This window comes from Zalophus californianus, chromosome 10 (genome assembly GCF_009762305.2).
Source record: "Zalophus californianus isolate mZalCal1 chromosome 10, mZalCal1.pri.v2, whole genome shotgun sequence".
Lineage (NCBI taxonomy): Eukaryota > Metazoa > Chordata > Mammalia > Carnivora > Otariidae > Zalophus > Zalophus californianus.
This window is the reverse complement of record NC_045604.1, coordinates 44,519,436-44,544,749: the sequence shown is the minus strand read 5'-3', so window position 1 is coordinate 44,544,749 and position 25,314 is coordinate 44,519,436. Positions and strand designations below refer to the sequence as shown.

At 39.9% G+C, this 25,314-nt stretch overlaps 1 protein-coding gene and 1 long non-coding RNA gene across 5 annotated transcripts in view; both read right to left on the bottom strand.

The window, feature by feature from the left end:
• The window catches only part of RGL1 (ral guanine nucleotide dissociation stimulator like 1), a 246,472-nt gene that overhangs the window by 141,521 nt on the left and 79,637 nt on the right, over nucleotides 1–25,314 (bottom strand). For all 4 annotated transcript variants that reach the window (XM_027610452.2, XM_027610454.2, XM_027610455.2 and 1 more), the window contains exon 2: nucleotides 20,118–20,281. In XM_027610452.2, coding sequence (XP_027466253.1) covers nucleotides 20,118–20,249 — 132 coding nt within the window. In that variant the 5' untranslated portion in view covers nucleotides 20,250–20,281. The remainder of the gene's footprint in view (nucleotides 1–20,117; nucleotides 20,282–25,314) is intronic.
• LOC113932057 lies at nucleotides 126–2,189 on the bottom strand. The gene is made up of 3 exons (XR_003522951.1): nucleotides 2,123–2,189; nucleotides 1,514–1,661; nucleotides 126–251 (listed from the first exon to the last, which is right to left on the bottom strand). It is a non-coding gene; the product is annotated as an uncharacterized LOC113932057 (long non-coding RNA).

The following is a 25,314-nucleotide window of genomic DNA, read 5'->3' as shown; positions in this document are numbered from 1 at the left end:
GGGGAGCAGAGTTGGTGATAACCTCTCAAAATGCCATGTGCCTGGGTTGACGTGAAATGGCCAAGCCTTATTTTCCAGATGCTTTGCTGGAATTGAAGCCCTGGTGTCCTTTGCGGCAGGTACTTGGAGATGTAGTGCCATCAATGGAGAGTCCTCATAATTAGAACCCATATCCTTCTCTGGCCCAGCACATTCTTAAGGTGTAGGACAAGAATTACTCTACTGATAGGCTTCAGAGCTGGATGGATCCTCTAGGGGAGGGGTGGGGAAGAGAGATGACATGAGCATCATTACTTTATGTATCCGATGTCCAGAAGCTAAAACATAGAGAGCACTTTAAGAATAGAAACAGAAACCAGCTACACAAGTCTGAGAAAACATTATTTTTCTTTCTACCCAAAATAGATATTTATCATCTTGAGAGTATGAGCAGGCTTAACCTCTTTAGAGCATAATTTGGCAATACTTATCAATATTAAAAATATATATTCCCTTTGAACAAGTAATGTCACTGCTAGGAATTTATCCTGTGGATATCTCAGGAATATTTCAACAAAACATATGGACAAGGATGGTCACCGAAGTGTTATTCGTCATGGTTTTAAAAATACATCAAAATGTCCATCAATACGAGGACTGGTTAGATAAAAAAGGCACATCCATACAATGGATTACTACGGACTGGTTAAAAGAATGGGATGGATCTGTGTGTGCCAATATGGAAAAATTTCTAAGATACATCATTAAGGAGAAAAAGCCAGCTATAGAACAGTGTGTATATATATTTAAGTGATCCCTTATGTGTTAGTAAACACACACATATGTAGAGATGGGCACGTAGTTGGTTACATTCAGGCAGAAATGGTTAGCTGCGGTTAACTTAGGAAAAGGCTTTGAGATGGGGTGGAGAGATGGCTTCCTGGGGTAGGGGACCATTCGGGAGAGAGATCAGAGACCAGTTTGGGTTGCTTATTTGTACCCCCCACTATTAAAAATATAATAAATATTCTATTATTATTTTACAGGGTTTCTAAATTCACATCTTCAATAGCAATTGGGTGTGTGGCCAATGAGGGCAGGAAAAAGAGACTGTCGGCAGGGCGATCGATAATACCCTAGCCAGCTGACCTGAAGAGGAAGCTCTCTAGTCCACACAGAGGAGGAAGCTGGCCCCTGCAGAAAGTGTTCACTGTGTGTTAGAGTGGAGGGGAAGTGGAAAGAAGAAGAGTAATCATTGCCCCATCTGGATTTTTCATTGAATTTCATTTTTTCTTATTGTACTTTAGAAAAGGGACTCTGGTTAAGAGGAACTAGCCCTTGCCCGAGAATATGAGGGACCAAAATGTTGTCCCAGCTCTACTGAAAGAGTCAGAAGGAGCACTCTCATCCCCCTTCCCCACCCCACTGGCCAATCAGAAGGCTAGAAGGGAGGTGTTAGGAGAGAATATTGACGAAGCTACTTAGCAATAGGCCTTAAAGGAGGAGGAATATAAACCAGCCTCAGAGAACAGACCTTCAAGAGCTGCTGTAGCTACGGAACAGCATGACTCCTTTTCCGGGGCCTGGGAAAATCTTTGGCTTCTGTATATGGTCTGGAGGTTCTATTTATCAATCCATTCCATGGTCCCTGTTGGTGTGGTACACACAATTGTCTATCCCAGCTGCGTGAAGAGATAAGGCAAGACGAAGGCTCAAAAGAGTCTACTGCACAGAAAGTCTCACCTGTCACACAATGTTTGTTTGTCACACACATGGAGGTTTTCTATTGGTCAAAACCCACCTCAGTGGCTTTCATTCTGGAGCAAGTTCATCAACATTTGTCTGAGTAAAATATCCACTGGCACTGGCCTAGACACAAATCCTACAAAATAGCCCAACTCTAGCATTATTTTCTACCTGATGCTGACCCCAGGATAAGCACAGAATTTTCCCCTTTTCTCCCTCAACCATCCAGCCAATTCATCGTTAGGGCAGAAAAGGGGGGATCAGCAACATGACAAGCCTTTTTGGATAACTTCCAAATGCTGGAATTTCTTCAGGGAAGTGATCTTTCCCCCAGGGCAGGTTACTTCAGCTAGTTACAGCACAGGGCTAATGAGGCCAAGGTGATGAGCTTATTTACCCTGAAGGCCAACTAGCTTTGATCTGTTTCACGGCCACTTCTGTATCCCTCAACCCAAACAGCTGTTTCAAAAATGGATGCCCCTGATAGCAAGGAGTACTGGTCCAAAGTAAAATAGATGTGTTAGTTCAAATTTTCATGCTCCTGGAAAAACAACACAAAACATATTAAAAATGTTAAAATGACATCACCTAGTATTTGTTCCAAAGAGATCACGAGTAATAACACCAAGCAGACTTCAATGACCTGCACAACTGCTAGACTGGTCATCAGATAGAAAAGAGCGACATATTCAGAGAGATCCCATTTCTTCTTAAGAAGGCTATCCTACTAACTATGAGCCCATTTTCCACTAAGATAATTCTTTAAAGAAAATTATTTCTTGGGGCACCTGGGTGGCTCAGTGGATTAAGTGTCTGACTTCAGCTCAGGTCATGATCTCAGGGTTCTGGGATCAAGCCCCATAGCTGGGATCCCCACTCAGTGGGGAGTCAGCTTCTCCCTCTCCTTCTGCCCCTCCCCCCCAGCACATGCTCGCTCTCTCTCTCTCTCAAATAAATCAAAATATCTTTTAAAAAAAAGAAAGAAAATTATTTCTTTTAGTATGTTTTTTTTAAAGATTTATTTATTTATTTGAGAGAGAGAATGAGATAGAGAGAGAGAACATGAGAGGGGGGAGGGTCAGAGGGAGAAGCAGGCTCCCTGCTGAGCAGGGAGCCCGATGTGGGACTCAATCCCGGGACTCCAGGATCATGACCTGAGCCGAAGGCAGTCGCTTAACCAACTGAGCCACCCAGGCACCCCTTCTTTTAGTATGTTAAGAATATGCTACTTCTTTACAGGTATTCCCCCAGGGAGGACACTGGAACCAAACTCTATGCCCTTTATAACTCACTAAGTATTTTATGTAAAAACTAAACCAGATGAACATTTTAGTCACTATTTGGTCTGAGCATTTTTCATGCTAATTAGAAACTGATTCTTTTCTTCTATAAATTGATAGTTCTTCAAATTACCCCAGTCCTCCCCTCACAAATATGTTCTTTCACCCACATACTATACATAAAATACCTTCTTTTTTTTTTTTTTTTCTAGCTGGGTCACAGAACCCAACGCTGATACCTTTCCAGCATTCATAAAAAGAAACAAACTTACAAATGATCTTTCCTCACACTTTTATCTATCTCCTTGTTTTTGAAGTTTCCAATGAAATCCAAAGTCATATGAAGACCCAGAATTCACCTTGGGGACTATCTCGAACACTCACGTAGACCCAGAATTAGCCTTGGGGGCCATTTGACATACCTTGACATCTGAACACATCTGCAACTGGAAGCTCTCTGATCTCAAGATAATCAAAGTTTGCAATACCACAAATAAGAATCTGCACTTTGAATCCCTGATTCCAGAAAATGGGCGGCTACACTGCTCCCTTACTAGTATGAGTCTGTCCACTAGGGGAGGAAGGAGTTTTGCCTTCTCTGTTCCTCTCACAGCCACCTACAGATGTCCCCTGAAAGACGGAGAAAAGAGCATACAGGAGGCTCTCGGATCCACAGGGCCCGGTGTATAATTCTGCCAGGAGGCTAGAATAGGACCTTCTTTTTCGAACACTCCTCCACCTATCACTGCTCATTTGTCTTCAGAGGCACTGAAGCCAGGCCTCGGTGAAGGATACAGATAATTCTCTGGAGGTTGAGCCTATTTTTAATGATCTAAGAAAGTATGTCACCCTGCTCAGATTTATGTTGACCATGTATATCCTTATTCAAAATCTGAGACATGGTTGAACTAGAGATGACATACATCAAATCAGACTGTGGACAGAGAACCTGGGCTGTCGAATTTGTACCCTCTTCCCATTCTAGAATTTCTATTCTTCCTAATCTCTTTCAAGAATCTCTCCCAGTTTGGGACGCCTGGGTGGCTCAGTCAGTTAGGTATCTGCCTTTGGCTCAGGTCATGATCCCCGGGTCCTGTGATCGAGTCTCACATCGAGCTCCTTGCTCAGTGGGGAGCCTGCTTCTCCCTTTCCCTCTGCCACTCCCCCTGCTTGTGCCCTCTCTTTCACTCTCTCTATCAAATAAGTAAATAAATAAATAAATAAATAAATAAATAAATAAAATCTTTAAAAAAAAATCTCTCCCAGCTCTTCATAGGCTGTCAAGTTACCCCACAGTTCCTCTGTTTACCCTCCTAAAGGACTGGAACATTATATATAGAATAAGGTGCCCCCAAATCTCTCCAAACCATGAAGATATGAACATCATTTTATTTAATAAACTTTACAGACTATGTGGTTCCTCCCCCTTACTACTGGTTTATGAGGGCCCTAGGAAAACCACCATTCTTTTAATGTCTTCCCTCTCCTGTTTATCTTCGATATCCCCCACTCCTCCCTCCCTAGCTTTTCCCTTCTTCTCTGTCCTACAGTACAGAGCCCCTTTTCTTTACTATTAAATCCTAAACACAGGCTCTGCCAATAACCCTGAGCTATTGCTGTATCATGCTGATTTGCACCAGCTGTGCTTTATGGTGGTTAACCCCATACTTATAACAGGGTCTCCTTAGATCTTCCTCTGAGAACAAGATTCCACATATACATCTAAAAGTCATAACTAGTGGGGTGGAAACTGAGCCAAGAATAAACAGATTCTGCTTTGAACTACTGATCACATTAAATAAGAAAAAAAAAAATGCAACTGGAGGAAAGAAAAATGCTACCCAGAGTTGTAGCTGAAAGACTTTTCTTGGACACGTATAACAAACCATAAAGATGATCTACTCCTTCAAACATCCCACTTCTAAATTTAATGTTATTTCTCTCAATATTAATGAGGGAAAGAGGCAGGTCAGGGCAGAGAGTGAAGGAAGGGAAGACTGTCATCATGAAGAATTCAAGTGACAATAAAAAGTATACTCCCAAATTAAAATAGAGTAGCCAGGAGCTTTATCGTGTAACTAGAGTTTGCAAAGCTTAGGATGTTTGAGAATCTCATACAATTGTGGAAAACCAAGTGCAGGGAGCAACCATTGGGAATTAGAGGATAATGATGTTATTTTCCAACTTTGGGAAAATCACAATCTCAGATCATCAGTTTTCCTATCAACTCCCTCCCTGAGGAGTCACTGGCAAGGTCACCAGCTGGTTTGTGTATACTGAATTGTCTGGCCCGTTTATTTTCCATTATGAAACCATGTGTAATGGTCCTGTGTTTGAACATGATCAGATATTGTGAATGACTGTCATTAGAATGTAATCACCCTTCTTCATCTCTGCCCCAGTGCAACTGTGTTCCAGACTCTCCAAACCAAAAGCTATTTGTCCGAGCTCCATAGGATAATGGATAAATGCTATTGGTTTTGTTAAAGAAAAATCTTGCAGATTGTAAAGTTGTTTATTGGTTTCAAAAACTCTAGTTAACCTCAAGATCAGGGACACAAACATTGATCCATCTGATGCAAGAGGATACCAGCAGGCTACGAAAAATATGAAAGAGTTAACTTTTTATTATAAAGCTCATCTGCTTACACGTTAGGTTCCCAAAGGCTACCTTCGAGTCTGTTTTTCTGTTAAGTCTAAGAGGGCATTAAATAAGCCACTGCCAGTAATCTGTTGATGGCAGGCAGAAACGTACTGCAGCTCAGGACAGCCTCAGTCCATCAGTGAAAGTTGTTAAGTTGAAAATATGTAAGAAACAGAACTTCCATACTCATTTTATTCATCGGAAGTAGTTAGAGTAGGTTTCTGTCCACTAAAAATAGCAAGCAACATGATTTCAGGCTCCCCAGAAAACACAGCTTCCATCAACTTGAAGCACTGAATTATCAGTTCCTAAGTACCAACAGTATTAGCACAAAAACGAGAGTCCACCAACAGGGGCAGACAAAGGTCTTGATATTTTGGTGGGCGAACTCTCCCTAAGAAACATGAAACTTCTCCGGCCCTTCATGATCTGCCCTCCTTTCAAGACTCATCTCCCCCTACACCTTCCACTTTGAAGCCTGTCTTCCACCCATATTGAACTATCTTCATTCCCCATCCCTCTAGGCATTACGCCTTGGCACATGCTTTTCCCCCCGCATGTGCCAAGGACTTCCCTCCCTACCCACATCTCTTGGTGTCGTTCACCCTGTTCATTCTCCAGGTCTTATCCTATACATCACGTCCTCCCACACATCACTAATCACCCTCAGCTTTTCCTCACCTCCCAAAATTCAGGTAAAAATGTGACTCATATGTGCTGCCTTACAACCTTGTATTTCCTTTAACTGCCCTGATCACATGTGTGATGCCTTTATGTTTGTTTGTTTTAATCTGTATTCCTTGCTGGACTGTAAGCTCCACGAGGCAGGGGTTGTATCACTCCTGTTCCTAGTAGTTACTCAACAAATATTGACTGCGAAATGACTCAATTTCACTCTTCTATATTTACTACGGTAGAAATGGATTTATTTTAGATGATTTATTTAATGATATCTGTCATTTGATTTATTTTTATTTATTTACTTTTGACACATTTAATTTTTAGAATTGTAAAACATACACAGAAACACAAACATATATAATCATGTTCATTATTACCATTATCTATAATTGACAGATGTTAATAGTTTTGCATATTACTTTCACTCTATTCAAGACTTTTCAAAGGGCCAAAACTCCAGTGGTTTTGGGATCAATCCTGTTAACTAAAGAGAGAAAAATGGAAATAATATTATTAAGCACTTGCTATGGGCCAATCATTGTCCTACATGGTTCATATACACTGCATACCTAACCTTCCCCAAAAGAATATTATTATCCACACTTTACAGACCAAGAAACGGAAGCTTAGAGGATTAACTACTGCCCGGGATAACAGATCTAGTAAACATCACTCCCATGTTCAAACAAATTCTAGCTAAATCCAAAATCCATGGAGGCTTTCCCCTTTATGGCCTACATCCTCAAATCCTATCATGTCTGGAAGGAACTTGCACTTTTTGAGTGAGAAATATACTTTCACATATGTTATGTATCCACTCATTGAAAAATATCAATTAAGGGCTGACTATGGGTCATGTCCGTTATCTCATAAATGCGCAGAAAATTAAGTTAACCAGGGCACTGTATTCACAAGCATTCTGGTTAATTTAGCTAAAGAATAAGAATTAAGTGGTACTCAGAAAACTATAAAATACTCATGAAAGAAATTGAGGAAGACACAAAGAAATGGAAAAACGTTCCATGCTCATGGATTGCAAGAACAAACATTGTGAAGATGTCAATGCTACCTAGAGCAATCTACACATTCAATGCAATCCCCATCAAAATGGGGACAAAATCATCCAGTTTTTTCAAAGAAATGGAACAAATAATCCTAAAATTTGTATGGAACCAGAAGAGATCCTGAATAGCCAGAGGAATGTTGAAAAAGAAAAGCAAAGCTGGCAGCATCACAATTCCAGACTTCCAGCTCTATTACAAAGCTGTCATCATCAAGACAGTATGGTACTGGCACAAAAACAGACACATAGATCAAAGGAACAGAATAGAGAGCCCAGAAATGGACCCTCAACTCTATGGTCAACTAATCTTTGACAAAGCAGGAAAGAATGTCCAATGGAAAAAAGACAGTCTCTTCAACAAATGGTGTTGGGAAAATTGGAAAGCCACATGCAGAAGAATGAAACTGGACCACTTCCTTACACCACACACAAAAATAGACTCCAAATGGTTGAAAGACCTAAACATGAGACAGGAGTTCATCAAAATCCTAAAGGAGAACACAGGCAGCAACCTCTTCGACCTCAGCCACAGCAACTTCTTCCTAGAAACATCGCCAAAGGAAAGGGAAGCCAGGGCAAAAATGAACTATTGGGATTTCATCAAGATAAAAAGCTTTTGCACAGCAAAAGAAACAGTCCACAAAACCAAAAGACAACCGACAGAATGGGAGAAAATATTTGCAAATGACATATCAGATAAAGGGCTAGTATCCAAAATCTATAAAGAACTTATCAAACTCAACACCCAAAGAACAAATAATCCAATCAAGAAATGGGCAGACGACATGAACAGACATTTTTCCAAAGAAGACATCCAAATGGCCAACAGACACATGAGAAAGTGCTCAACATTGCTCGGCATCAGGGGAATCCAAATCAAAACCTCAATGAGATACCACCTCACACCCGTCAGAATGGCTAAAATTAACAAGTCAGGAAACGGCAGATGTTGGCGGGGATGTGGAGAAAGGGGAACCCTCCTCCACTGTTGGTGGGAGTGCAAGCTGGTGCAACCACTCTGGAAAACAGTATGGAGGTTCCTCAAACAGTTGAAAATAGAGCTACCATACGATCCAGCAATTGCACTACTGGGTATTTACCCCAAAGATATGAATGTAGGGATTCAAAGGGGTACATGCACCCCAATGTTTATAGCAGCAATGTCCACAATAGCCAAACTGTGGAAAGAGCCAAGATGTCCATCAACAGATGAATGGATAAAGAAGATGTGGTATATATACACAATGGAATATTACGCAGCCATCAAGAGGAATGAGATCTTGCCATTTGCAACGACGTGGATGGAACTGGAGGGTGTTATGCTGAGTGAAATAAGTCAATCAGAGAAAGACATGTATCATATGACCTCACTGATCCGAGGAATTCTTAATCTCAGGAAACAAAACTGAGGGTTGCTGGAGTGGTGGGGGTGTGGGAGGGATGGGGTGGCTGGGTGATAGACATTGGGGAGGGTATGTGCTACAGTGAGCGCTGTGAATTGTGCAAGACTGTTGAATCACAGATCTGTACTTCTGAAACAAATAATGCAACATATGTTAAGAGAAAAAAAGAAGAAGAAGATGGCAGGAGGGGAAGAATGAAGGGGAGTAAATCAGAGGGGGAGATGAACCACGAGAGACATGATGGACTTTGAAAAACAAACTGAGGGTTCTAGAGGGGAGGGGGGTGGGGGGATGGGTTAGCCTGGTGGTGGGTATTAAGGAGGGCACGTTCTACGTGGAGCACTGGGTGTTATGCACAAACAATGAATCATGGAACACTACATCAAAAACTAATGATGTAATGTATGGTGATTAACATAATAAAAAATTTAAATAAAATAAAATAAAAGAATTAAGTGGTGGGCTAATGCCATGAATGTTTGTCCACCGCAAAAGAAACATGCAACCATGGAAGCAATGAGAAAATAGCATCAAAAGACCCAGCTGGTTAAGGATGACAAATGGACAAGCTACATTCTGACTAGATTGGCCCCTGAAGGTTTCTCAGGTCCTACAATGACTACAATGTTGCAGTTGTGGTATGAAAAGATTTTACAAGGTGACTAGATATTTAAGTGTCATATTGAAAAACAGGCTGTCACTTATGATTTCTACAGTATCCTGTGTTTTTGTTTTCACAGTTAAAAAAAAAAAGTGAAACCGAGGGGTGAACAATTTGGCTCTTTTCTCCATAGATCTCAGCTCTCAGTTCAAATCCTGATGGTTGTTTAATGGTCACTCCTGTGTGGCTCTATAGTTCAAGTCTGATCTAGTTAAGTTTCTACATCTTCTTCCTTGCAGCCCCTGCCTCCTTTCAGAAAAGAGGTGACACCTTGATCCCCGCCCAAAAGGGGTGGCGTGTCCTTGTATGTATACTTTGTATCGAGGGGCTTGCTACATTTCTTCCAAGAAGTCCTGCGCATTTGGGAATCATTCACTTTCTGTGACCGTATTGTCAGCAGTTTGCATTTCTCGTAGTAAATTATAATACTTCTGGACTCCCATTTGAGATCCTAGTTCTGTCTTGCTTTCACAGATCTACCACCTTCAGTTATTCCTTAAAAATAACTTCTCCTCCTACCTTGAGAGGGCAGGATTCTTCCATCACAATGTTTCGAGTCTCGGCCATGTTTAGCTCTCGGCCATTTTTAGCTCCCTTGATCAACATTTTTACTTTGAAACAATTGAGATTTGTTTTCACCCAGCATTCATCCTACTTAAAATGAAAGTTTTGAGGCAACAATGAGTTAGTTTGTAAGCACGATTTGACCATAAGGGTAAATAAGAGTGGGTGGAGAGGTTATTCTGCTTACTGAGGACTCTTTTCATCAGGCAATTTTTGCTTTTCTCGTCACTCTATGTTTACTATACACATATGTTGTTGATTTCTCAGAAATCCAATAAAATTGTAATGGTTCCTCTTAGGGGCAATACAAGCCACAAAGAAAACATACAGTTCTGGGCCTTGGGTCTGCCCTTTTATGATGTCAGAGAAAACACCACTAAACCGCCCCCCCAATTCTGTCACTTGAGTGTTCTCAGGTGCTCTTATCAACATATGAAAATGTCTGTTTATCTGTCTGTTCCTTTGTTCGTTCATTCATTCATTCATTCATTCAACAAACACCTCAATAGTGTAGTGATATAACTTTGAATAAGACAGACATAGTTCCTCGTCTTGGGAGCTCATAGTACACTCGAAAAGATGATAAAATAAGCATTTACCATATAATGTGATAAATATACACAAAGAAGACACAAAATGCTTTTCAAAAAAAAAAAAAGAGTAAGGGGGAAATGACAAGGGCACATAACATAGCGTGTAGAGATCAAGGAAAATTTCCAGAGTCTGAGTGATGAGTAAATGTTAGCTAAGGAAGGTGAAGGAAGGGCATCCTAAACAGAACAGCATGGTATGCAGACACTGGGGCTACTGACACGGGAGTGCAATTTTTTAAGAATGCTAACCCTTGGGGCGCCTGGGTGGCTCAGTCAGTTGAGCCTCCAAATCATGATTTTGGCTCAGGTCATGGTCTCATGGGTCTTGAGATTGAGCCTGGCGTAGGGATCTCCACTCATCGGGGAGTCTGCTTAGGACTCTCTCCCTCTGCCCCTCCCTCACTCATACACTCACGCTCTCGATCTCTCTCTCTCTCTAAAATAGATGGATAAATCTTTTTTAAAAGAGGGGGGGAAAAGAATGCCAACCCTTTCCAAACAGCAATGCCCACCCCTCCCCCAATCTTTACCTCACTGAAATTTTCTTCATCTATCAAATTTCCTGAGATTCCTAGATCAGGGTTTCCCATTATGTAAATCAGGTGAATTTCTCAGATGCCAGGTCATAGAGGAAAAGTTTGTAGTGAAGATTTTCAACTATTTCCTCTCCTGGGCCCCTGAGAAAGGATGGGTCTTTAACATAGCTACTCACTGCTGTGGGAAGACATGCAACCTCTCCCAAATACCCTGCATTTGTAATCCAAGAACAAATGTAAATAATGTCATTTCTTCCTCACATGTACCCCCTTGAAGGGGAGACAAGCTTAAAGGACTGAAGACACCTCCTTTCCCTTTCATGGGAATGATTTCCCTTTGTAAGCTCTTCTCCCCCATCCCCTGCCCCTTTACTGCCTCATGCCATGCTTTTCCTGACATAATGGGGGTTTCAAGGGAACAAAAAGAGATCCTGAGGTTTACAGTGAACATACTGTGGAAAACAATGGGCTGAAACAGAACTGCTTTGCAAGCTTTTTCTTGGAGACTTAACATCCCCTTGAATGCAAGCCCCATGAATGAATGAATGACTTCCAGGCCCTCAAGAAACTTGTGTTCTTTTTTTCTTCCTTCCTTCCTTCCTTCCTTCCTTCCTTCTTTCCTTCTTTCCTTCCTTCCTTCCTTCCTTCCTTCCTTCCTTCCTTCCTTCCTTCCTTCCTCCCTCCCTCCCTCCCTTCCTCCCTTCCTTCCTTCCTTTTATCCTAAGTTTACCTGGCATCTCCTTTACTCTCTGTATCAAAATATAAAGAAATGTTGATGTCTGGTATGGTAAAGGCAGGGTTTATTCTTAGAACTAGGAACCAAACAGAGCAGGCTAAATTGATTACAAAAGTCTAAGATATATCAATCCTGTCTTATTTTATCCTCTAGAAGGGTTTGCCGTCCCATTCAAATCATCACCTGAGCCACCTGAATCAGCAGCCAGCATAACACAAGGTTTAGAACCCAGCCCATCCACTCTGATGCATGCACACCGCCCCTGAGGAGCAAGCAAGCACACTGCTAACGTGTCACCCTACCTCACACACAGGGTAAAGGGGGAGTAGAGTTGAGTGGTTCTGAAACACCCACATTTGGCCACCACACAAAAATCATTTGTGTATCTCAACACAGTGTTGTTTAGTTGGGGTTGACTGTCTTCCTGCCTGAGAGATTCTCTGTAGGAACTTTAGTGAGGGTAGTCTCATTACAGTCAGGCATTTGTGTCCATCAGTTCAAATTCTATTTAAAACATAGAAAGGATCCTAGAGTGTGGGGCCTTCCAGAAGGTAGGGGAAATCCTAAATTCAGATAGCAGGGATTAAAAGCAGCTGCTGTACAATGGATAGGCCAATATGGTGTACCATTTTGTACTCTTCCCTTGTCACAGATTTGTTCAACAATAATAAAAGTCTACATCTATTGCTTATTATGTAGAAGGCACCGTTCTGAGCACTTTACACATTATAACTCAATGAATTCTCACAACAACCCTATTAGTATATCATTTTTATAGATGAGGAAAACTGAAGTACAGAGAGGTTAAGAAATTTGACAAGTTCACAGAGCAATTCTGGTTCCAGAGTCCATGTTCTTAGTTGCTCTGTATATTTTCTATATTCAATAAATATCTATCAAGTACCTACTATGTGCCAAACACTGTGAACATTATTGGACATATACAGATAAATAGGACAGAGGCCTTGAGGAGCTTACATTCTAGTTTGGGAGACAGCAATATATAAAGATACAAGTCCCACTCATGTGATGAGTCTTATAAGATAGATAAGCAGTGGTATTATGAGATCACACAATGTGGTCACTAACCCTGACCAGAGGGGTCAAGGATGTCTTCTTTGAAGAGGTGGTATACAAGCACCTTTTCACATCAACACTGAAATGTAACCATAATGAAAGATCTGATATCCAGAAAATTCCCCTTTGGTTTAGAGAGTGAAACTTATTAAAAATGTCAGGCCATAACTCAAATGGTCTTACACTGGGATTCTGGTGACAAGAGCCAATGGATAAAAATAAGAAGATATAAAGTTGGCCGACTGGAGCTAGAGAGACTCCCTGATGACAAGTGTGTGCCCCGTGGTAATAGCAGACTGGTGAGCAGTGTCTCATGGGCATAGGAAAACACTGTGATTCTGGCAGGTTTTAATGTCCAAGGAAGCAACAAGAGTTCAGGAAATGGGTGAAAATATCCAGGTCCCAAACAATCAGACTGTTCACAACTGGACCCCAATCAACAGCTTAGGGGATGTGGAGCAGAGTTCAGCCATGCAGAAAAGAGAGCTACAGAGAGTTTAGCAGAGTTTTAGGGCTCCATTTAAATAGGACAGAGTTAAGGGGAGGGTGTTTCCATGAGATACTGGGGTACTATATGAGAGAGCTGAGATGGAAGTCTAGTCACACACGCTGGAACAACGCTTTGAGGAATAGAAGAAAGTTGTGACTCGGTGGGCACATTGGTGTTTACTCATACCAGACACTGCAGAGCCAAGCTCTATGAAAGCAAAACTGGTACCATTTATCAAGCTAAGGGTCCTGCCCTGGCCAGGATTAGTTAAAGTTTGGGCAAGGAAACCAAATGTAGAATCAGATTGATTTAAATAATTTTGGCAGACAACTTTGTGAGGAAATAAGAGTATAAAAATGAAGAGAGACAAACCTGAGTTTGAACGTTACTCTGCCACTTACCAGCTATGTATCTTTGGGTATGTGCCTTAGCCTCTAATCTTCAAAATCCTGATGAAAACTATACCTTTGGCTGTGACAAATATATTGATGAATATGAAAGTGCCAACTAAATACAGTCCTTGACCCAGAGAAGGTGCTCAATAAATGATTTTTTCCCTCACTTACAGACCCCAGTTGAATATTAGTCTCAAAATTCCATTTCTCACTACTGATGATACATCTACTTTACTCATTTCATGATGAGAGTGATTTAATCTCCAAAGCATGCATGATGAACACATTACTATTTCTTCCTCCAAGAATGTGATGTTACAATGTGGGGCCCCATTCCTGGGCTGAATAGACAGGAAGAGGTCATATGTCCAGTCTCCATACAGGCATTCACTAGTTTAATTTCACACAGAGAGCATCTCTGTTCCATTGTCTTGTTTGCTTATCTTGGCAGCCTCCTCACAAATGTAAAACACTGAACACATATAAGTCCAGTGGCATGGCAGATGACTCAATGCAAATTCAATCAGCAATGACAAAAAAAAAAAGTCACCACCAATAAGTGCTATCTTATGATGAATCAAATGAATCACCTTTGTACAATATTGGTGGATGTAACAACTTAGAGAAACAACATATTAGTGTAAAATAATGACTATATGATTACATAAAAACTATAAAAATGTTTGGCAATCAATCATCAGGTTTTTATTTCAACCTGTGTCCAGCAGTATGCCCATGCTTTGGGTTTATAGTGGAGTAGAACTAAAACTAAGGAATATGATCTCAAGGACAGAGGGTCTAGTTGAAGAGAGAGAATTCCCATCCCGAATAATTCCCCATTGAGCACTGACTACCACAATGTAGATGGAAAAGAAAGAGACCAAAGTGGGCTAGAAGGTTTTGAAGTGTTCAAGTAACATTTCTTTTTTTTTTTTTAAAGATGTTATTTATTCATTCCAGACACAGAGATACAGAGAGAGAGGGAGAGCAGGAGCCGGGGGAGAGGCAGAGGGAGAAGCAGGCTCCCCACTGAGGCAGGAGCTGGACGTGGGGCTCGATCCCAGGACCCTGGGATCATGACCCAAGCCGAAGGCAGATGCTTAACCATCTGAGCCACCCAGGTGCCCCTCGAGTAACATTTCTAAAAAACAAATCCAACCATATCACTAGCCCCACCTAAAACCCTACATTGATTCCTCAAGACCCACAGGATAATTTCTGAAATTCTGGGTAGAACACATAAGACTTTTCATTATTTGGTTCCTCTCAGCTTCATCTCTTGCCATTCCTTTTCTGCTATAAATACTCCAAACTGCAGAACATTCTCTCTAATATACCTTTACACAGTTTTCCCTCTTCCAGGAATATTTGTTCTCTCATTCTTCTTCCAAAATCCCATTTGCTGGGCTAATGTTTGCTTTTCCTTTAAGAATGAACTCAAGTGTTAGACTATTATGTGATTAAGAAATCAACTTTTATTGTGTTAAGCCACTCAAATTTTTTACTATATTTGAGACAGCTTTAGTATTACTTTAACTAATATAGATTATTACTTTAAATGACACAGGGACTAACAGACAAAACAGGGGACTGGCTCAAGAGAGAGAATCTACAGGGAATCCCCACTGCATAAAACTAGGACCCCCCCCCAAAATGTTATTCCCTCTGCATTAAGATGAACCAAGAATGACATGCCCTCCACAACAATACCAGGAAAGCTGCTTATCTTAAAATATGGTGCTGAACAGGAGCAGGGGTGAGTTGGGAAGGGAGGAGTCAATTCTCCTTGGAACTAATTATCACAAATACACCCATCCACAGGCTTTCAGCCTGTATTCAGATTGAGTAGTCTGAAAAACTTCAAGCTAAGAATTTACTTTAAAGTGACTTCCAGTTAGTAGTGCTCCCAGAAGTAAATGCAAATTTTCAACAGAGAAAGCTCCCTTCATTCCAAGAAAAATGAACCCACAGTCAAAAATCATAAAACCACAAAGAAACAAAACATCATGTGCAAAAGGCAACAGAAAGAACAGATAGCAAAACAAGATCCACAGTTATTAGAATTGCCAACTCAGAATATAAGACTATTATATTTAATATTGTTGAGAAACACTCCTCCATGAGTCTCTCTTGTTTCTGTATGTCTTGATTTCTGTGCCAAAAGATCAAGGCCTGGCTGATCTTTACCCAGATCATTTTTCAGGCCTGTGTTTGCAGCCTATTGTTAACTTTAAAGGATAAGGTAATATCTTCCATTAGGAGAAAGTGCAGGCTTACTTACTTTACTGTCTACTATAAACTGGAAAGTTTCCCAAAGTCAGTGATCCTTTCCTGTGCAGGCAGGTATCTAGGCCCTGGAGGAACTGTGACATAAGGAACCAATAAAAACATGCTGACACTCTGGCTACTATTTCTCCTGTCTCTGAGACAAAGGAATCTCATGTCTTCCTTCAGTATCTATAACTTTGGCAAGCTAACTTGCAAATAGCATAAGATCTCATAGCCTTCACAGTTCTTGACAAATTGTCTTCAAAAATAAAAAATAGGAATAGAAAGCAAGACATTAAAAAATGACTAGAAAATAAAGAACAAAACAGAACTTCTAGAAGTAAAAAATAGAATAATTGAAATTTAAAACTCAATGGTTGGGTTAAAGAGCAGATTAAATAGAACCGAAGAAAGAATTGGTGAATTGTAAAAGAGATCTAAAATTAATCAAAATACAACACAGAGAGGAAAAAGCAACTCCAAAAGAGAGGTTAAGGGACATAAGCAAAGAGTGTGAAAAACAAACATAAATCTTGTTGGAGTTATAGAAGTAAAATGAAGCAAAAGCAATTATTTGAAAAGAAAATTACAGAGATGTTTCCAGACTGATGGAAGACAGCATTCATATATTTAGGAAGCCCTATGAATTCCAAGAGGTTAAATAAAAAGAAAACCACACCTCAACACAGAAGAATGAAACTACAAAACAGCAAAATTGTAGAGAAGATCTAGCTAGTTAGAAAAGACATTATATCCAAAGGAATAAAAAAATTAGACTTTTAGCTAGTTTACAACAAAAACAATGGAAGGCAGAGAACAATGGAATATTTTTAATGTACTGAAAGAAAGTAACCTAGAAAGTAACCCATCTACACTATCATTCTAAGAGTAGGCTCAAAATAAAGGCATCTTCAGACAAAAAGAAAAAAGAAAAGAAAGAATCTTGCTCTAGTTAGACCCTCAGAAAAGTAATTCTAAAAAGAGAGAGAGAGATTATCTAAGATGGAGTGATATATATTAAGAATTGATTAGTAAAGAATGAGATTTTATTTTATGCCAACTAGATTGAAAAAATTAAGAAATCTGACAATTACAAAAGTTGACAAGGATGTAGAATAAGATAAATGTTATGCACTGCTGGTGGGAGTGTAAATTGGTACTGTTTTGGAAGGCAATACAGCAATAACATGCAGAACATAACTTGCACATACCCAACTACAAAATTTACCTAATAGGTATTAACCTAGAAAGATTCTTACGCATGGAACACTTATACCAGGGCACAGACATGTATAAGGATGTTCTTAGCAGATTGCTCATAATGTCAAAAAACTAAATAATTAAAATGTCCATGAACATAAATATGAATAAATAAATCATGGCATAACCACATAATGGCATATTATTCAACAGTAAAAATTAATGAATTACTACTAAAAATCTTAGAAACATGTTGAGTGAAAGAAGTGAGTCACCAAAGAAATCAGGTCTATGTCATACATATAAGACGAAATAACTAGTTTATTTAACTAAACAATATTGTTCGGGGATACATACATATTCTATAAAAACTTTTAAAAAGGTAAAGAATGATCAAACACAGACTTCAAGAAAATGGTTAACTTTGCAGGGAAAGGAGCCAAGGGGATAGGATGTGGAAGAGTCCACATATGTATTCAACAAATTGGCAAAGTTGTAGTTCTTAAGTTCTCTGTGAACTCACAAGTATCTGTTTTAATATTATACTCTATAACTTACATGTATGTTATTTTGTAGATATCAAATACAATGTAAAGAAATTAACATTTAACAAAAAAGAAAAGGAAAAGAAAAAATTTCCTTGATCTTAGTTAACGAAAATCTTACAGCAAAGACATATAGGATAAAATACTGGTGAAATAGTGAGGGTGAACTATTGAGGCATGCCCGTTAAAGTCAATAATTAGACAAGATATTCACCGAATATCATAAAGATGTTGATACTCCCGAAATTAATCAACAAACGTATTTCAATCCCAATCAGATTTCCAGCAGACTTTGCTTTTCCTTTGCATTCACGGAACCTAACAAGCTCATCCTAAATTCATATCAAAAATATAAGTTCCAAAAACAGCCAAAACAATTTTGAAGAGCAGTAATTCAGTGGAGAGACATGTCCAATTAGATATCCATGTTTCCTTTAAAGCTAAAACAGTTGAGGGAGTATTACATCAACAGAGAGGGTATGTAAAGAAATATGATACATGAGAACATTACCAACTAAAGAAGAAATTATGGACATTCAAAAATGGTGCTGGGATAATTGATTATCCATATGGGAAAATTCATGTTAAAACAATAAGATCCCACTTCAAAACAATCAGATCAGCCAATATTTAAAGGTCTGACAAAATCAGTAACTGATGAAGATACAGAGCAGGGGGAATTCTCATATGCCGCTAGTGGGGATATAAACTCATGTCCTCATCTTGGAAACCAATCTGATAATAACTAGTAAAACTGAAGGTTTTCATACTTTATAATCCAGCAGGCCACTTCCAGGTGTCTATGCTAAAGAAATGTACTACACCACCTTGTACTGAAAAAAACCTAAAAGTTAATAAGAGAACAGATAAACAAACTTGATTCAATCAACAGAATATAAAGAACAGTAAAATATGAATAAGCTAGAACTACACGTATCAACCACAGAAAACAGATAAGGTAGAAACCAAATGTTAAAAAAAAAGGAAGCTATAGAAGCAGATATATAGTATAAAACTTATACAAAATTGAAAAGATATAAATCAATACTATATATTGGATATGTGGATAACAGGTATGTACCATACATATTGAAATATGCATAAGAATGGTGAATGCCTAATTCAGGAAAGGGATAATCTGGGGGAAAGAGGGAGAATAAAATTGGGTGGCAGAACCAGCACAAGGGTGAGGCAAGCAAGGCACTTCAAAATATAAGGATGCATTAACTCTCAAGTTCGTGCAAATGCAGAACATAAATCTAAGAGTGAGTGCTTCCTTAAATTTTGTGCCCTCGGAACCTCACTTATCTGACCCGAGTCTTGGTCCTATTAGATGGGTTATGTAGAGACTTCAGCTGCTCTCTGTGGAGTTTTATTCCTTTAAAAAAAAAAAAGCTGTTGGGCAAGTATCCCTACAGAGAGGGTTTACATTTGCTTGGGCAGTATTCTCATGTTTAAGACTGCACTTGTTAAGTTACTTTCTTGAACTGGAATTGTCACAACATGTGGATATTAGGCATTTGGACTCCAAACACAAGTGCTGTGAGGACTTGCTATAATGATCGCTCATGGAAGATTCTTTTTCTCTTTACAGAATAACCAGGAAAAAGACATGTGACTGAGCTTGGCAGTGAGCCCCCCCTCTCCCATGGCTTTGCAACTTGAGCAGATACATGTAAGAATAAAGAGAGGGTGGGGGAAAGATTAGAATTTATACCAGGAATAGTGCCCTGAGCAGTTCTAACTGACTTGGCTCCTGTCTTCTTTCCAAGCCTAGTTTTCAAAGCGTCCCATCAATTCTGTGAGCCTCCCAACATCCTCCAGTAATTTCCCATTTAGCTCAAATTAGTCAGAATCAATTTCTGTTCCTGGAAACCAAAGAGCCCTAATGATACACTGAGCCTCATGCTGTCAAACAATGAATCTATATAATTCCACTTGTTATGATTGATCCTTAGGAGTTAACTTTCTCACCATGATTTTCTTTCCCACTTAGGATTGGCAGGATTCTACAAGGAGAATGTCTACCTGTATGTTTTCAGCCCTACCTGTCAGTGCCACCTCTTTTGGCTAAATCACTGTGGAATTATTAATGTCCAAGGAATACACTCCTAACTTACTGTTCTCCATTCATGGTTGGCCCCTGAATTAAAAATTTGCCAAGCTGGCCTGTGGTGCTCACTACACTAAGAACTAGAGTCTCAAGTCAAAGAAAATCCATCATTGTACCAACTGAGTCATTTAGAGTTGTCTTACCTCCTCTGTCTTTAAAACTTCCCATATCCGAGCATGATCTTCCACCAACCAGTGTCCTGTGCTCTCTACCTTGTTGGAAAGTTTGAATTTAGACACCACTTGCATCGGCTCTCCCACAGGTTTATCCTCCATCTTGAAAGAGCCAGACAGGAGGCATTACGGATCTGTGAGGAAGAATAAAGTGTGATCCAGGTTAAAACATTAATTACCATAAAAAAAAGATATGAAAGCAAATTCTCATGCTTTATTTGTGGATAATGAGACCACTGAGGAAGGTATCACAACAGACATCAACTTTCATGGCCCCTTTTTATATTTTAAATATTCATTATTGTTATTTTAATGCAGGCTTCTGAAGGCAGGGGTGCATTCTGATGAGGTGATAGAAATTTTACAGCAAAGGAAGAAGCATCATCTGCCTATTATGCCTATTTGTCACTTTGCTCTGGCTCCCTCAGGAGGCGAGATGGAAATGGGTGCATGTAAGAGAAGCCTGAGTCAAGTTTCTTCCTATTTCCATGCCATGTGTTGCATGTGGAAGAAGTACTGGCGTCAGGAGTCTTCCTCTTCAAACACCTATTGGGTACTTGTTTATTCGAGGCTCCATGCTAGGCATACACAAATCATTTGGTAGTTTGGCTCTGAACCTTAAGAAGTATAATGTCTCGGGCAGAAAGGGTTGTAAACAAGTAATCACAATATGGTATATTACTGCATTGTGTGCTCAATGCCACAATCATCATTTTTTTCAAACTGCAATGGAAACACAGAAAAATAGTCCCTAAGACATTTATTAGCTGCGTTACTTTCCTGAGCCTTAGTTTCAGCAGCAGTTGCTGTAAAGACAATATTTTAGAGTTGATACCAATTCTATAGAGTCTACTTCCTTGACATCTTTCCCATCCGCCCCTGGCTGGTTTGAAATCACATGGTGCCTGCTCCGCACCATCTTGTCCTAAGGAATCTCCTTGCCTCCATTCAAGTCCACCTGAATCTATCCTTCTCAGGGTAATTTTTTTTTTAAAGTAAATCTGATAATGATGTCCCATCTACCTAAAACTTTCCCTAGAGAATAAAATCCTAACTCCTCAAAATGGCAACCACGGCCCTCCCTTCCTCCACCATACCCTGCTGCCTCCTCAGCCACCGGTTCAGCCTTCTGAAGGTACATATGCATCTCAAATACATCCAGTACCTTTAGGCTTTGTTTGTGACATATTCTCCTACCCCCTACTCCAAGGGAATAAAGCCCCCCTCCTCCTTTGTTACTCCCTCTAGATACTCTGGAAAGATGTCTATTGTGCCACCTGTAACACTTCATTATATTTATTTGCTTTCAACTCTATTTCCACCTTCCGGTCTTTTAAGAATCTTGACACTAGAGATGGCATCATATACAGAGTAAGTACTAAATAAATGTTTGATGAATTAGTTAACCCAGTAAATCATGAGAATCTGGTGAAAATGGGGCAGCAGATCCAATATATTCAAATAACAGATGTAAAAGTCAAATTACCTCTTCTCTTTTGCCTTTTTATTGATTTATTTAGTGGGCTGTAAGGTCTTCATGAGAAAAAGCCAAGTCTAACGTTCATCATGCATCCCCAAGCAGCTAATTGCTCCTTAGTTAACAACAGACTAGTTTTCATGGAAATGTCTTCAAGGAATGGAGCACATCTGCAAAAAAGCAGGTCTTATGCTCACATAACCTACTGCCCAAGTAAAAGTAAACAGAAATGAGTATTGATAAGCCGAGCAGCGTTGGTTGGTCAGAGGATTTGAGAAAAGCCTCCTTCGGCAGCAGACTTCCTTCTCTGCCTCACGCGCTCCATCTGGAAACCGTGGAGAGAAAGCCATCTGCTTGCAGAGAGCCATGATGAGGAAACTGCTAACCAAAACCACCCCGCAGTCCCTACACACATGCAGCACTGAATACAATCCTACTAGGAAGCAGGAAACAAAACCTTCATAATTAATGAACAAAGTTCATGTGAGAGGATATGCTAATAAATGATGCTGACACATACAGGCAAGGAAATAAACAAAGCAAAGTCATGTGGAGGTTTCAGTCCAAAAAAAGGAAATTAAAATAAACAGGCACAATGGAAACCCGCCAGATTAGTAGGGAAGGAAATTCCATCATTGTTATTGGAGATAATACTGTAAACAACAAATAATAAATCAAAACAAAGTGGAAAAACTACAGAAAAGGGTTTGGGTTCTATCCTCTGCCAATCAGGGAAACCTAACTGGACAAAACAGGCAAACTACAAAATCTCAGCGCAAACAATGGAACATCTGTAAGTGTAATGTATCCCGGTGACCCCATGGCTTTCACTCCACTGCTGCCCACAGCTGCTTTCTCATTGCTACAGTGCGGGTGAGAGTTGGCAAATTTTCAGTATTGGAGACTGAACTCTAGTGTGTACTGACTTCCCACAGATTGTTCCTTGCCCTGTTTGGGAAGAAGATGCAATTGAATGAGTTGTAAACCATTACAAGGTCCTTGGGCACTAAGGATGGAAGCAGAGAGATAGCCAGCTCCTAGGACACCCTTCAAGCATTTTGAGATCCTCCACCCCATCTGAGACTTGAGGTCTTTTCACCCATCCTCAGTACCTCTCCTCACTCGCACACACAAAAACCATATTTGCAACATATATTGAGCTCTCATTGCATACCAGCCACCGTGCTAAGATTTTCCACATTATCTCTACACCATACAATGACCCTGTAAGGTAGACTTCACCATTTTACAGCTATGACAAATTAGATGCAAGGCAGCTAAGTAACTTTAATACGCTGCTGGAAAGTAGTAGAGGTCCCAAGTTTATGCTTTCTCTCCTATGTCAGGTCAGCAGAACTTCGACCCCACACCCCCGACCCCATCACTGGTAGAATGAGACCACCCTCTCCTGCTCTCTCCCCCATGGATTAGAGTTAAAGTGTTAGTGTCTTAGCCAACTGGCCCAGTAGTGCCCACTTGAGAGGTGGTCACGTCTGATGAGTACACAGGGAAGAGAGGGATAGATACAGAGAGGGAAACATGCTGGGAAAATAGATCATTCCTTTTCCTTTTTATTCCCATCTCAACTTCTTTTTTTTTTCTGTGTTTTTTTTTTTAAAGTACTCTCTACCCCAATGTGGGGCTTGAACTCACAGCCCCGAGATCAAGAGTCCCATGCTCCACTGACTGAGCCAGCCAGGTGCCCCACCCACATCTCAACTTCTGACCAGGGCAGCCCTTATAGGTGTGACCTGCACAGCCACACAGCATCGCATGCTCAGAAGGGCCCCAGGTTTGGTTGACTGCTCTATCATTGTCTTGAACTTCTTAATTTTTGCACAAAAAACCCTACATTTTATTTTGCACTGGGCCCCCAAATTATATAGCCAATCCTGCTGCTGACCCACGTTTTTCCTCTTCAAATCTAAAGTTCTACTCCATACCTTCTTTAAACAATTCATACATTTATTTATAGGTTTCTCATTTCCCTAAAATGAGCTAGAAGTCTATATAGTGGGGTCATTTTTTGTTAGAATTAAAACAAGAGGCATATGTAGTCTTTCTTCTACCTCTGATACACTGCATATCTTAGAGTTGAACTCCTGCCTTCTTTCTTAAAACATGTGGTCAAGGCTTACAAGCCAACTTCCAAGCATATACCACTAATAGCAGCCCATTCAATGAATAAGATGAGATCACTAAGGCAGAATCTTCAATCCCACTTAATAATTGGTCTAAGATATCATAAGCCTATGAGCTTTTTTTGGGAATCAGTTTTGAAGAACTGTCATCCTAAAATACCTAATACCCAAAACAAAACAAAACATCTCCTAGATGGTGAGATCACCCTTAAGTTAGAGGTGGGGTAGAGAAAAGAACCTGTATGTAGAGAAAGGCAAATATCTGATCAGAGAACACAGAAGCAAAATTTAGCTCAAAATTGTAAAAAGAAAATTGCTGGAGAAATGCCTTTTCCAATTGTAAAAGGGTCATGACTGTATACTGTCTCTACTTCATGAAATAGAAAAGTAAAATAAGAACAGGGAAGACAAGTCTGTTGGAATGGAAGACAGATGCTTTCGCTTGACAACGAGAAACAATCTGCAGATGAGAAAAGCCATGTGAGGGTTCTTAAGATCACTTTGCTTCAAATCCTAGAGCCCTAACATTCCCACGAAAGCTTAAAGGTTTATGTTTTTTTTTTTCAGTTTGGTTAAATCCAAAGACCATCTTTTCTTCTTCTTCTTCTTCTTTCTTCTTTCTTCTTCTTCTTCTTCTTCTTCTTCTTCTTCTTCTTCTTCTTCTTCTTCTTCTTCTTCTTCTTCTTCTTCTTCTTCTTCTTCTTCTTCTTCTTCTTCTTCTTCTTCTTCTTCTTCTTCTTCTTCTTCTTCTTCTTCTTCTTCTTCTTCTTCTTCTTCTTCTTCTTCTTCTTCTTCTTCTTCTTCTTCTTCTTCTTCTTCTTCTTCTTCTTCTTCTTCTTCTTCTTCTTCTTCTTCTTCTTCTTCTTCTTCTTCTTCTTCTTCTTCTTCTTCTTCTTCTTCTTCTTCTTCTTCTTCTTCTTCTTCTTCTTCTTCTTCTTCTTCTTCTTCTTCTTCTTCTTCTTCTTCTTCTTCTTCTTCTTCTTCTTCTTCTTCTTTCTTCTTCTTCTTTCTTCTTCTTCTTCTTTCTTCTTCTTCTTCTTTCTTCTTCTTCTTCTTTCTTCTTCTTCTTCTTCTTCCTTCTTCTTCTTCTTCTTCTTCTTCTTCTTCTTCTTCTTCTTCTTCTTCTTCCTCTTCCTCTTCTTCCTCTTCCTCCTCCTCCTCCTCCTCCTTCTTCTTCTTCTTCTTATTCCTCCTATTTCTTCTTCTTCTTCTTCTTCTTCTTCTTCTTCTTCTTCTTCTTCTTCTTCTTCTTCTCTCTTCTTCTCCTTCTTCTCCTCCTTCTTCTTCTTCTTTTTAAGAGGGAGAGAGAGAGAGCACAAGAGTGGGCCAGTGGGGGAGGGACAGAGGGAGAGGGAGAGAGAGAATCCTAAGCAGGCTCCACGCCCAGCCGAGGAGCCTGATGCCGCATGAGCCTAAATCAAGAGTCGGAAGCTTAACCGACTCAGCCACCAAGGCGACCCAGGGGCTAATCTTAAAAACGTAAGTATTAAGTGATAATCTAAGAACATAAACATTTGACATTACTAGTGTCTGTTCCTGTGATTTGATA